Source organism: Nicotiana tabacum, chromosome 7, assembly GCF_000715075.1.
Source record: "Nicotiana tabacum cultivar K326 chromosome 7, ASM71507v2, whole genome shotgun sequence".
Classification (NCBI taxonomy): domain Eukaryota; kingdom Viridiplantae; phylum Streptophyta; class Magnoliopsida; order Solanales; family Solanaceae; genus Nicotiana; species Nicotiana tabacum.
Window position 1 is genome coordinate 38087995 of NC_134086.1, and position 15086 is coordinate 38103080.

Consider the following 15086-nt stretch of genomic DNA (forward strand, 5'->3'; position numbering starts at 1 on the left):
TTATAAGCTGGCGATAGTGGCTCTTATGCTTTTGGTCATTGCGACATTTTAGTGTGTGGCCTTAAGGCTCGTTTAGCTGGCGACAATGGCTCTTACACTTTTGCCCGTAGGCATATGTAGGCTTTGTTTTTCTCTCGTTAAGGACTTTTTGAAATGATTTTGCCTGACCCGTCGTTTGTTTGGGAAGAACCTCGATTTCAAGTCATTAGAGGCGATGTTCGAGCACCTCGAAAGGTTTAGCTCGTAGGCTAAGTAGCTCGAAGCGTTGTGATTTGGAGCTGACATGGTCGAAGCTCGTTTGCCTGTTAAGGGTAGCCTATTTTGACCGGTTCTTTTCGAAGTAGATTCGAAGTAATGGCCAGTGATTTTGTTAGCGACGGATGGGCGTCCCCAAGTCGCGTTAATTTGGCTGGTGCAACCGTATTGACCATAGTCATTTGTGTTTGGCTGGAGCCATTTGTGATCCCGTGTGTGGCAGTTTAGGCGTCTATATCGAGGTTATGCCCTTTCGGGACTCTTACAAATGCGATATATAGCCTGAACTTCGAGATCGAGTTTTATGCCTGTAGTAAGGTCTTACAAGATTTTCATGCCTGTTGAGGTCTTACAGTTTTTTTCATTCCTGTTGAGGTCTTACAGCTTTTTCATGCTTGTTGAGGTCTTATAGTTTCTTTCATGCCCGTTGAGGTCTTACAGCCTTTTCATGCCTGTTGAGGTCTTACAGTTATTTTTTGTTGTTATGTAAATAGATCTGGCTAGACCAAGTTTGCCCGCTCGGGGTCTTAGGGCCTCGGGTTTTTTAGTGAATGGAGATTGATGACAGTCTCCGAGTCATCGAGTTTGCTTAGGCTCGAAAGCTGTTACTCGTGAGCTCGGAATTTCCTCGTTTATGTCCTACGAGTATGGAGTTCCGACCCTAACGTCATGTGGGTATCAAATTGTTGAAGCTAAGTCTCTGAGTATTTCGGGACGTACTCGATGGAGGGGTCCTTGCCGTGAGTATGCTGAATTTTCTTTGGAGTACGAGATGCTTTTGGCGAAAGATATCCTTTGATTGCTTGGCGTAAGTACATATTTTTTCATTGCCGTGAGCTTGGCCTGCGCGGGCATGACTCTTTTGACTGTTTGGCCCGGTACATTGTTTCCTATTGGAACTTAGTCTGTCGTTCCCCGGCCCTTCCGAGCGGATGGTGTCTTCAAGGGGGGTGCCTTCCAGCGTTCGGGGTTGATTGCAAAAGAAGCCCTATGAGCTTGTCGGATCCTCCTTAGGAGGCACGTCGCCCCGCTGAGAACCTTGCTGGCGAGACCCTTTTCGGGGCGAAAGTTCGGCCAAGGGGAAAGAGTGCGAGGGGTGCCATTAAGGCCTTGTGATCTTAAGGTAGGGTTAACACTTCCGAACGCCCTGGTCGGGTGTCTGCATACAGATTAGTGTAAAATAACGAAGGAGGGAGGTGGTCTTACCTTATCGCGGGGTGTGCAGGCGATGTTCCAAGGCTCGATATATCCTTGCTGTTTGGAGCGAGGACTCTGTACAGCCCTCCACTGTGTTTAATCGGGCTTGGCCGACGACATGGTTTGATTACCCTTTGACTCTTTCGAGAGTGGAGATATTGGTGCCGGCGATACGTTATGTAATGCAAACATTCCCCTTGCCGCGTGTTGCTCCCTGCCGATGGTTTTCATTCCGTCCCTTGCGGGGGATTTCTTCCTTTGGCTAAGAGGGGATGGCACTGCCTTCATGCAGTGCGTCCGCGACCGTCTGAATAAGGCGTTCATCCCTTGCGCCTCTTTTGATGATACGGAACTTGGTGTTCCGGTCTGCACCAGTCGTGCTGACTGAGAGAATAGTATTTCTTCTCGTCATCTCGATCGCCGTATGGCATCCGCCAAAGATTTGAGAGGCGAGCGTGATTTGGTTCGGTGGTCTAAGCCGCCATATCATCCTTGGCCCGACAATGTTGATCGAGCCACCTGAATTCGTGAGCACATGTTTTATTTGAAATGGATCGAATGAGGAAGAAGGTTACCAGTGTGTCAGTGTAAGGCTGAAACAAGGTCTTGGCATCCTCTTCGCTGAATGTGAGGGCGTCCTCGGAAATATATCCTCGGATACGCTTTTCTCTAGTGACATGCATTTTTACCCTCCTCTTTATATGTTATTGGATAGTGTCATCGCTCCTCCACTATCATGGTAATATGTCGCGACCCATTTGCTTTGTTCTTCATACTAGCTACTTCCACTACTGTCACCCCTAAGTATTGCATTATTTGTGAGAGTTCGGCCATTTGAAGAAAAGACATCGGATTATACAAAGTGTCCCTAATGCTATGATGTTGACATAATCTGGTTGGCGGCATTTTATAATTCAAAACATTAAAGATTATTTGGATCATTGTTCCAATGTATCTCAGCCTTTCTGCAAGTTCCAATTTAGAAGGCTGAAATTGACCATTAGAAAACAAAACAATGGCCAATAAAAAGAATTCTCCTTTGAAGTTTATTTTAATGAGCATAAAACTAGGCGAAGAGTCTAATTACTGCTTTTCTATTGTTTCACTTTATAGGGTAGGGTCACCGTGCCTATGTGGGTCATAGAAAAGAAAATACATAAAGCCTAACAAGCGAGCCATGCTTCCTTGAAATTTGCCAGAACTGTCATCACCTATGGTTGATTAAGAAAAAAAACTGGAAACAAGAGACCTGGTTTTTTTCCAGTTTCTGATTCCAGAATGTCTGCATCTATTGTTCTTGTTAGATGAATGTTTAGATGAACTACACCTCCTGAATTACATCCCTCCTTGCATGTATTTGTTGATTCACTTCCCTCGACAACGAGAATTTAGAGTATATTGTATGGCCGCACAGTATTTTATGATTTTTCGGAGGAATTTATAGCATCCATCTGCTAATGTGTAATGTGCTGCCTGGTGACAAATCACCAACTCAGGAGTCCTTGAAAGCCTTGATCTACGAAACTGACATATACTTGTGCCCAATGCATGCATCATCAGAAATGGCACACAAAATATTCTCATCACTGAGGGCATGTATCCTGATGGGTGAGGCGCCCTCGCTGGCCTCGTGTCCCTGTCGAATTTGGCTCTGTTGACGATTCCTTGAGGATATTGCCCTCGATCCATTCTCCGATTGTTGCGAGGTAGGTTGCGTCTCGGGTCATTCCTCCTATCTGCGGTGTACAGGCGGTATTTTTCTTTATTTGGCATTGGTTTCTTTGCCAGGAGCTTACTTGGGTGTGCGGAGCCCAATGGGGCTCCCAGCTGGTCATCCACGACCCTAATTTGCGACTGGTGCCGGATGTGGGCATTCGACCAGGTCTTGGCTGGATAACCGATCAAGTTCTATTTCAACTACCTTGAAATCAGCGGGCTTTGTTCGTTTAGGCTTTGAGTTAAGGCCGGCACCGCCCAATCGTTTGAGACCGGGGGTAGTTCCATTCGTTACATCTGGGAACGAGATGAGAATTCTCGTAGTATTTTATTCTCCCTTTGCTTAATCTCGAAAGCGTCAGGCTTTCTCGTCATTGCTTCGATGGTACCGGCGTGTGCCTTTATGAAGGAATCCGCCAGTATCGTAAGTGAGTTTATGAGGTTGGGATTTAGGCTATGATGCCACATCATGGCCCCCTTCGAGAGCGTTTCTCCAAACCTCTTCAGTAAGACGGACTCGATCTCAGCGTCTTTTGTGTCATTGCCTTTCACCGCGCACGTATAGGCAGTGATGTGTTCGTTGGGATCTGAGGTCCCGTTGTACTTTGGGAGTTCTATCATTCCAGACTTCTTTGCAATGGGTTTTGGGGCCACTTCCTCGGGGAACGGCCTTTGTATGAACTTCTTCGAATCCACGCCCTTGAGGACCGGGGGTGCACCCGGGATCTGGTCGACCCTAGAGTTATAGGTCTCGACCTTCTTATCGTTGGCTGCTATCATTTTCTCTCCCGATTCAATCATTTTGGTGAGATCCTAAAGCATTTTTACTATGGCAGGGTCAGTTATCGATCCGTTATTGCTCGATCTCCCGGGTACTTGTTCGGCTGGGGGAGCTGTTTCTGATGCTATTGTGCTGGGAGTCTTCGGGTGGCTTTGCAACTGAGCGATAGCCAACTGTTGTGCCTGCAACATTTCGAAAATAATATGAAGACTAACTTCCTGTTCTTCCCGAGCTGGGATTTTTTGGGCTTCCTGTTGGTCGTCATGCCACATGATCCTGTCGGTGTGTGAGGTTTCATCGACCTATTGTGCGTCCTGCGAATCCGCGTCTGCTGAAATCTGTCCGGGTGCGTTATCGGGATTCTACGGTGGCGCACCGACTACTGGAACAACCACACCATTTTCCCAGTGGTTTCTGAGGTCGTTGTTGTCGACTCTGTTTACTGAGCTAGACATTTTGTCCTGAAATCAAAAGATCTTGGATAAAAAAATGTGAAAGATAACTTGCGTTGTGTAATGAAACCAGCAAGAAATGATCACTATTATTTTTAGCCCCACGATGGGCGCCAAACTGTTTATATTGAAAATGGTAATAACAATTAAATTTGTAAATGAGACTCTAAAAATACGTGATCTATTTTTATGCCAGTTGTTAGAGCAATGGATTCTAGATATGTGAAGTTTAATCAACGAAATACAAGCTAAAACGGGGCAGTAATCAAACCGAGGGGCTTGCTACCCGGGCCTCGGACTGATCGATGAAAGGCCTCGAGGTCGATGCTTGGGCTCGAGCTCGAGCTATCGGGGATAATCGGGAAGGGAATAAAAGTTAGGATATAATCAACAAGGCTCTTTGTGGCCAATATCAAGCAATAAAAGAAGAACAAGTATGAAAGCAATAAATGGAAAGAGTCGCCTTGAGCGAGTAAGTAGAGAGAAGAGAGAGAGAGAGTTGTTATTGATCTTGTGTAGAATGGTTGGAGTAACAGCAGCCCTTTACAAAGTGGTGAGGATTCCCTTTATATAGGAGGGGAATCCTTTTATAGTACAACATGTATTAATTGTAAAATCATGGAGATGGGACGGCTAGACGCGACGCCTCGATACAGGCTTTGGGTAGGCTGGCACTGTCAGACTTAGCCGTGTGCCTTGGGAATTTCCCATTTTGCTCTAGCCTCGATCTTCGTCTTCTTTTAGTTGGTCCTCGACGAGCCCCGTGGGAGGGAACTCGGTCGCAACTCCGCGTACTCAGGGTCTCGAGACATTCTTCTGAAGTGACTTGATAGCAAGAAATTATGCCCTCTAATTTCGCGGCATACATTATTATATAAGGTTTGTTGTGAAGACTTATCTATTATAATATGTTAACTTAACTAAATGATATAAAAACTAAATACATAGTGTGCAAACTATCTAAGCTATATATCCCTATATCAACTAGCAAACTGGCAGCTACCTGCTAATTATCATTATCCTAATTTTAGACCTTTTTAAGGTTCGGAATTAGAAAGTAGATGACCCCTTTAGTTTTTAATTAATTGGGTATCATCATATATTTTTCTTTTTTATTTCTTTATTTATCTTGTTAGATATATGTTTCAATGATAGACAATAACACAATTCTAATGGCGAAAAACCAATCCCAAAAGAGGATGTCACAATCATTGAAAAAAATTCTAGTAGAAGATCTTAAAGCAAGAATCAAAGAGTCAAATGTGCGAGTCAAGATCCAAAAACAAGAATCAAGGAGTATATTTGTTGTGACAGCGAGCTTTATGGAAAACGAATATTCGATTCAGTTATTTACGGAAGGCATCAATCAATCAATCCAGACAGTCAATTAATCAGTCCAAAATATCAATCAATCTCTATAAAAGATCTATAGAGAATAGTCTATCACGCATAATAGAGAATATTCATCTCAACAGCTTGCAAGGAAAAGGAATTCAAGGAAGCAACGAAAATAAGCTCCATTCTATTCTTGGAAGAAAATCATCTTGATTGAGTCTGAGAATCAACTCCCTTGGGTTGCCTTTCAACCATTATACTATCACGCTGTGAAGAATGGAGACGAACACTTTATATATTCTACAGAAGATGCAAAAGAAGAATATACTTTGATCGAACCAATATCAATCTCTTTGTTCTACTTCAAACAAGCACTGTAGTCTGCTATAGATTTATTGTGTAACTAGGAAGAGAAGAAAGAGAGAAAAAGAACACTAGTAGCATAGAGAAAAGAACAAAGTGACAAAGCTGTTGGTGTATAACAACATCAACCCATATGTACCAAGTTACTTCATACTTGAAAGAGAACACCTTTGCAACCCAATGGGACTAGACGTAGGATTCATTCTGAATGTGAACTAGTATAAAAATATTTTGTGTCATTTAGTTTCTACAGTTTATTTTCTTGTATTCAGTTTACATCTCATATCACAAGCCCAGTCGACTAGAACGCAAGTTAGTCGACTAACTCGATAAAGAAAAGAAAAAATTATAATTCACCATCGCTCTTGCATTTTCAATTGGTTACAGAACAGGTCTCACATTTTTGCTTAACAGCTTGTGAGAAAATATCATGGCAAATCAAGTAACTATTAGAGCACTATTAATTTCGCAAATCAAGCCACCATATTTGTAATACCTCACATTAAAAATAAGGTACTTAAGTAATTTGTAAATAGAATAAAACAACAATCTAATAAATAAAAAAAGAGAATTTTTCATAAAGAACCATCTTTTAGGTCTAATTAGCCATTTATAGATACCCTTTGCTATATTACGTGTTATAGATACCTTTTATGTCTTTATACAATGTATTTCATGTATTTAAGATGTTGTATTCATTAATACAACAAAAAATAGGCGTAAAAACGGGAATTCCAGCTAAGTCTGATATGTATTTATCTATATTTAAGCGGCATTAACGTGAAATACAGTAACGTATTTGGGCAAAATCTGGAAGGTTAAACTGGTTAAAAATGGAAGAAAATCAAATCACATGATATTCTCCTAAATTAACTCAACGAACTAAAACTAGTACACATTAATCTGTATTCTGCTCAAAGACAGCATCTCAGAAACGTGAATATAGCGAAAAAACAGAGCAACATCTGATCGAACTTCTTCCATTCTCTTCTCCTTTTTTCGATTGATACAAATTATATACAAAATAAGGTATTCATCCTCTATACATATGGCAAGTTTAACAGTTTTGTTGTATCATTCTGGCAAGTGGAACGATGAGGGCAATTACATCGATTTTTCAATTGAGGGAATACTAATAAAGGAGTATGCCTCCTTTAATGATCTGGTTGCTTCAATTTCTAATCAACTGGGTATAGATTTGAGCTCAAAGACCATTAAAATACAATACAAAGTAGAAGAAAATTGCACGCCAATAGAAATACACAATGATAGGGGTTACAGAGTGTATGTAGAATTGAAAAAAGAGCACAGAGAATTTGGGATTTATCCTTTGTGCATAACAACTATCGAAAAAGATCTTATATCCGGAGGTAGTTTAAATCAAGGCGACATTGTGCAAATAGATGAAGGAGTTCAAAGGTACGATTCCGATACAGATGATACAGTGGCTCTAGATTTTCTCAATTCGGGAGAAGCGATTGGAGTGTTCGAAATCCACAAGGATTTGATAATTTCAAAAACTAATCAAAAGGAGGTTATGGCTGGACAAATTTATAAGGATAAGGCTACATTGAAAGAGGTGATGGAGAATTATGCTATAGCTCAAAAGTTTTAATTCCGGGTTATTAGGTCTAATGCTGTCAGGTTTGCATGTATATAATTTTTTTTTCCGTTGTATTTTCGATTATTGGTTCGAGCGGTAAGTTTAACGTCGTTGTATTTATGCGTATTTGTGTATTTCCTCTAGATGATCACAGATGAAGTAAACATATGTTTGTTTAGGGCACTTAAATACATGTATTCATATGTATTTTACTGGTATAAATACACAAGTGGCTCTAATTATTTTCTTATTATGTCTACTGTGATATTAAGTGTATGCATATACAAACAAGTGTATTCAGTTGTATTCATTGTATTCAAATGCATATAACTATAATGGAATTCAGTAGTATAAAAATTTATATATATAGATGTCAGGATGTACCTATGTCAGATTGTATTTGTCTGTATATGAGCTGCATTTTTTGTAAACGCTTATACTAATCAAATGTAAAATAATTAATTCTTTGCAGCTATGCATTATTATGTATTTCAGAAGATTGTGAATGGAGGTTTAAGGCTTCAAGCATTAACAAATCAGAACTATTCAAAGTGAGAGAATTCAATGGTAACCATACATGTCCGCTGAAGGACAAGGTGTATGAGCAGCGGCAGGCTAGTAGCAGCCTTATAGGTGGTATGATAAGGCCTAAGCTTACAAACCATAAGAGGAAATACACTCCAAGGGATATTATTGATGATGTGAAATCAGATTTAGGTGTAGATGTTAGCTACATGTTGGCATAGAGGGCTAAAGAAAAGGCAATGAATTTTTTGAGAGGTGAACCGGCTGATTCATACAAAAAATTACCAGGATACTTATATACAATGAATATGACATATCCAGGTTCCCACATCAGAATGGTAAAATCGCCAAAAAATGAATTCATGTACGTGTATATATCCTTGTATATCTTTATAAGGGGGTTTGATCATTGTAGACCTATTGTTGTTGTGGATGGAAGTCACCTAAAATCTTACTATACCGGGACATTCGTTTCGGCAAGCACGTTGGATGGTGCAGGTGAGTATCTAAATTATAATACAATCTGTTAATATTTTTAAATATTGAAATACATGTTTTAAAAATAATTATATTCAATTGTATTTACAGGTCATATATTGCCACTAGCATATGGTGTTATTGATTCAGAGAACGATGTTGCTTGGATGTGGTTCTTTGAGCAATTTAAGATAGCATACGGTGAAAGGGAAAACATGTGCATCGTTTCATATAGAAATGAGAGTATCATTAAATTTGTATCGAGAGTGTATCCAGATGTACCGCATTTTGCTTGTATATGGCATCTATGGAACAACGTATATAAGAAATTCAAAAAGAGCCATGCCAAGTTGAGCGAGATATACTTCTCGATGGCAAAAACATACACACAAGCTGAATTTGACAGTCTGATGGAGAAGGTGGAGAAGGTAGATATTAGGGTGAAAGAATACTTAGAGTTAGCTGGTTACGAAAAGTGGACTAGGTTGTATGCACCTGTTAACAGGGGATGGACAATGACGTCAAATATTGCTGAGTCAATCAGTGCTGCACTAGTTTCAGCAAGGGAATTGCCAATATATGACTTTCTCGAAGAAGTTAGGAAGATGTTTGGACATTGAAATTGTAGTAACCGCAAAGAAGCTACACAGACATACACGACGCTTGGAAAAAAATACCAGGAGATGCTGACTTTGAATGAGGCAATGTCTACACGTATGACTGTAAGTTATATTTTAATGTCATTGCTGTATATAGCTTAATTGTTACTGAATTAATGGCATGAATACAATGATTTTTTAAGTAGAACTACCATTAGTACATATGAATACAACTATATTCAAAGTCATAGAAGATATATTTTTCTGTAGATCTGATATGAATACAACTGAATATAACTAAAAACATGATGCAAAAACTATTGGAATACATCAGAATATAACTAACAAAGTTGTATTATATGTAATTTTAATATGTATTGTCAATACGTATGATTCTAATGCTTTTGTTAGCATCCTGTTGCCTAAAGTACAACAGAATTCTGATAAGTTCTACATTAATTACAGTTGATATTCTGCTGGTCTAAATATTTGATGTATTCATCTATATGCAAAATTTTCAGTTGTATGTAACTTATTAATTCAGCATTATACATTTGGTAATTCAGATATATGTGCTCAAAACTTATATTTCTATTTTTAAATGTAGGTGGTACCATCAACTGAATACTTACATACGGTTAACGATGGTGGGAGGAATTACACAGTCTGCCTGTTAGAGAGAAAATGTGTTTGTGGGAGGTTCCAAGTTGATGAATTGCCATGCCCACATGCTTGGGCTGTATTGAAGAGCAAGTTTCTAATGCCAGAAGAATATTGCTCTAACTATTACAAACCAAATACAATTGTAATGACATATGATTTGCCAGTGTACCCGCTACCGGACAGAAATGACTGGAATATACCAGAACATATTGCAGAGGAGGTTGTACTACCACCCAAATAGAAAAGACCTCCTGGAAGGCCAAAGAAGAAGCGCAATAAAACTTTAAGTGAATTGCTGCAGCCGAAAAATCAACATTCATGTAGCATATGTGGGTAGGGAGGACATAACAAGTGAACGTGTAGAAATACTCCACGTAATAAATAGTTAACACTCTGACATGTATTGGTGCTTCAACGATTTGTCAATACTTATGATAACATTGTCAAGTAATAAATTCTCATTGTCAAGTATTATATTCTGAAATGACTTTCGTGAATAGTTTCTGAATACATATAGTTGAAGTATTTTTATACAGATAAATACATATGCACTATACAGTTGAGTATAACTGAGTATAGATGAATACTAAAAAATACAACTGGATACAACTGAAGTATTTTTATGAATAATATAGTTGAGTAGCACTGAATGTAAATGAATACACCAAAATACAACTGAATACAACTGAATAATACACTTAAATACAACTAACTACTGCTGAATAAAACAAGCTGAATACAACTGAGTACATCTGAATACAACTGATTACGTACAACCTGTTTAATACATTTGAAATTGTGTTCTTTAATATGTGTTATCTGAACTTGAAAGATACATCTGAATGGATGCTGCTGAATACAACTAAATACAACTGAATTTGACAGTTAAATACAACTGAATCCAGAAAAAATACATCTGAATTCTTTTATATAACCTACCATCAGCATACATAAAGTTTCTGACTTTGACATTAACATGTTCACTAACTAAAATATGTTCAAGCAAAGGTACTTGGTATTAACACATACTTGAATCCTGTGAGATAAATATGTATCCAAACTGAAGAATAAGCATGAATACTTATGAATAAACCAGTGAAACAGTGATTGAAAAGTTGCAATTGTCATACACGAACACTGTTGATAAAGTGATAAGTTTTTCAAACTAAATGCCATCTACACCAAAAACTACTCAAAATAGTATTCATCTTGAAACTACACTCCAAAACTACAATAACCTAAAGCTACTCTAACACTATCTGCATCTTTGAATCTGACTCCGTGATTTTCCTAGCAATCTTTGAAGGTGCTTCATTCTCGCTTATGGCATCAGCGTCTATCTTCCGCATAGCATAATCCTAGAGGAGAGCACCATATCTTTGACGGAGTAGAGTGGAATCAAATGTTATTCGTGGAATCTCTCCAAGAGTGCTCAGAAACTCTGCGTATTCTGCAACATGCACCCCACAATCCCTAAAAAATAATTAATTGAAACAATTAAAAATAATTCATACAATTAGATTTGTATATAACATACAATAATGATGCTTGAATACTTACATGCTACCAGCTTTCTGTTGAGGCAGATCTGAAATGAAAAAAACTTCAAAGGGATCATTATGTGACTTGTCAGTGTATGCTGAGCAAGTAGACCAATCTATGCCTTGACTATCTCTGTAAAAGCCACTGATTGATAGATACAGAGGTACAAGCTTAGCTAGCTTATCAATCTCAGAAACTACATAAGCATCATGACCTGTAGATCTGTATGAGTCATACACTTTGATACATCTCTCCTTGAATGAGACAACAACCAATCCCCAGCGTAGTTTGTCCTTCAAGTTGACTGGTATCATGACATTGTCCACAGTATGCCAAGGTACATTAGCATGCAATCTGTAGCCTCTTATGTACTCACATACCACATCCTCTTCTTTGGCTACATTAGCATTACTATTTGTATTAGCATACCTGTCGAATATTTCAGCAATTCTTGTCTTGAATATACAATCAACAGTTGTATACTTGAAGTTTCTTGTTTGATTGTACTTTCCCTTCTTTTTCATATAGTAGAATATGACGTCAATATGCTATACACAAAGTTAAGTACATGGTGTGAATCCAATTAATCAAACTATTAAAGAATATAGCTGAATACAGAGAAATACATGTGAAAAATACAGTTGAATACAACAGATTGTATGTGAATAAAACTATTGACTACAACTGACTATAGCTTACTACATCTGATTAAAACAATTGAAAACAACTGAATATAACTGAATACAGCCGAATAATATTGAATAATACAATTGACTACTTATGGTTTAAAGACTTGAATATGACTGTCTACAGTTAAATACAGCTGAATACAGAGCAATGCAGTTGAATACAGCTGACTATAGCAGATTAAAACATTTGACTTCAACTAAATATAGTTAAATACATCTGAATACAGGAGTTGAATAAAGCTGAATACAAATGCAGTTGAATACATCTGACTACAGCTGATTAAAACAGTTGAATTTAATTGAAATTAGCTGAATACAGCTGAATACAGATATTGAATAAAGCTGAATATAACAATTGAATACAACTAACTATAGCTGATTAATACAGTTCAATTCAATTGACTATAACTGAATACATCTGAATACACTAAAATACAGCTGAATATAGCTAAATGCAGATGTTGAATAAAGCTGAATATAGCAATTGAATTTAGCTGACTATAGCTGATTAATACAGTTCAATTCAACTGACTATAGCTTGAATACAGTTGAATATAGCTGAATACAGCTGAATGCAGATGAATAATACAGCTGAATATCGCTGAATAAAACAGCATGTTGTTATTCAAAGAAAATTAGTCAGTTAGGGAAAAAAAACATACGTTGTCATCCCATAGCTTCCCGTCAAACGATAGAAGGTAAAACCAATTTTTTGAATTAACTTGATCAACTCCAAAATCCAATGGTATATGAAGTGTTGACTTGTTCTTCTTGTAATGGTCTTCCAAATTACTTCTACAAGTATGGTATAAAAAATATTATATACATTTTTAAAAATATAAAAACTTAATACACATACCGGGGGAAAACTCACCTCTGATCATGTCTAGCGAGAAGACCATCACGAACCCATTTGTCATATTCCTGAATGATTAACGTAGGATGTGGCCCCGTTATTGAATCATCCTCAAAGGGGTGTCTTTTTTCAAAAATGGGGGTCAACTTTACTGAGGTACATGTTGTTCATTGAATTCGTGATTAGAGACTTTTAAATTTAAAAACCATGAGGAAAGTTGAATCTTTAATTTATAAAAATACTAACCTGCGGAGTCGAAGTTATACTCATAAGGCGAAGAGTACCATCTACTTGGTCGCCGATTCCTATGAGATGGTATTGGGGTTGATTCAGCTTTTTTTGCACTGTTGTGAATCACAATTCTCGTTTCTCGAATTTGACTGGGAAGAAACTTGTCGTCCAGCTCAAATTGAGATACATAGAATTCTATAGATACACCCTCTTGACCAGTAGATGGTATGTTGGACGGCACCTCTGATGTAGTTTTCCCCTCTCCTCTTGACTCCAAACATTGATCATTAAGCACTTGTTTCTGTTAGTTGTATGTATCATTGTTAGTGTATTAACTTAATGTTACAATACAGTTAAATACATATAAGTGTAGTAAGAAAATAGATTTTGGTAATGGAAATGGGAGTTTGAAATACATCACACATATTCAAGAAATACAAATCAGAATACATCAAAATAAAGCTAAATATGTTTAAATACAATAGTTAATTCCATTTACATATTAAGGTTAACACAGATATGAATACAGCTAAATACATTTGTTGGTCGATGCATTTATCAGTTTAGTGAGGCAGTTAAATGCTAGTCGAATACATACAACTTTTATAATACAATTATCTAATTATAACAGCAAGCAGGAGATATAAACAAATGCTCAATATGTTAAGAATGTTAACCCTCAACATTATCTCCGACATCGGTGTCAATGCCATCATCACGTCTCCCTATGGGTTCCTTTCTCTGGTGTAAACTTTCAGTTTGCTGATTTTGTAAAGATGGTCAGAAAGCTTCTTGAAGTTATCATTGATCAATGTTCTTAGAGACTTGAACTCTCCTACAACCTTAACAATACAAAAATAATTAGAAGATTGCGCCAAAAATATATGAATGCTATTCATTAAACTGTAATGTTTAATTTGTGGTTAAATACTCACGTATTCTTTGAATGAATTTAGGTCTTTCCTTAAAGAAGATACTTCGTCATTTTGGGAATCTGGCAGCTGATTGTCATGCAAAACTTTATGTCCAAATTCGGATACACAAACATGAGGAATCTTGGGTTGATATTCTATTTCATTAGGATGCCTTTCGTGTTCCTTGCGCTTTTTATGGGGCGGTGATGAAGATGGACCAACACTTGCAACATGTTTCTTCTTACATTGAAGCTCGGGTGTAGGAGAAAAGTCATCCGAATCCTCTCCTGATTTGTCTGAATGAGCAGGAGAAGGTCTCTTCTCAACATCGGCTCCTACAGGAGGAATCTGAATAACGGCAAGCTCTATATCGCTTGGACTGATGTCGTTGTAAACAATCTGAAAACAAAATACAATCAAAGTCTTACTAGAAACATACAGATGTAGATCTAGAATACAAATTGAAATTTGTGTTGAATATAAGGCAGCACTAATGATTTGGAAATAATATGCAATTGTATGAAGAATTAATAATGAAGGCTACAACATCTGTATATTGCTGTATGCATATGAATGCATTTGTATGCATTAGATGTATTCAAATGTATACAGTTTCTGTATGCATTTGTATACAAGTGTATGCAGTTGTTTATTAGTCCCTATGCATTTGTATACATGTATCTTGAATCTGTATGCAAGTATTTATATCTGTAAGCATATGTATACAAATGTATATTGCTGTATGCATCCCCTGAATATGTATGCAGCTGATTATAGAAGTAGTATGCAGCTGTATTATCTGTATGCAACTAATTATACAAATATTTCTATTTGTATTATGATGTATGCATCCCCTGCTACCAAGTGTCAAAAGACAACAAAAGGGGG

At 37.6% G+C, this 15086-nt stretch overlaps 1 protein-coding gene across 1 annotated transcript; it reads left to right on the plus strand.

Moving 5' to 3' along the window:
* Positions 1-8562: 8562 nt before the first annotated feature.
* On the plus strand, positions 8563-10207 carry LOC107759813 (uncharacterized). Its single transcript, XM_075218358.1, has 3 exons — positions 8563-8725; positions 8816-9300; positions 9911-10207. The coding sequence occupies exons 1-3, from the start codon at positions 8563-8565 to the stop codon at positions 10205-10207; spliced, it is 945 nt and encodes a 314-aa protein (XP_075074459.1).
* Positions 10208-15086: the final 4879 nt, after the last annotated feature.

Coding starts and splice junctions, on each gene's coding strand:
- LOC107759813 (XM_075218358.1), top strand. CDS start 8,563: ATGGTAAAATCGCCAAAAAATGAATTCATGTACGTGTATATATCCTTG. Junction 8,726..8,815: donor AAGCACGTTGGATGGTGCAG/GTGAGTATCTAA, acceptor TTGTATTTACAG/GTCATATATTGCCACTAGCA. Junction 9,301..9,910: donor TATATGACTTTCTCGAAGAA/GTTAGGAAGATG, acceptor TTTTAAATGTAG/GTGGTACCATCAACTGAATA.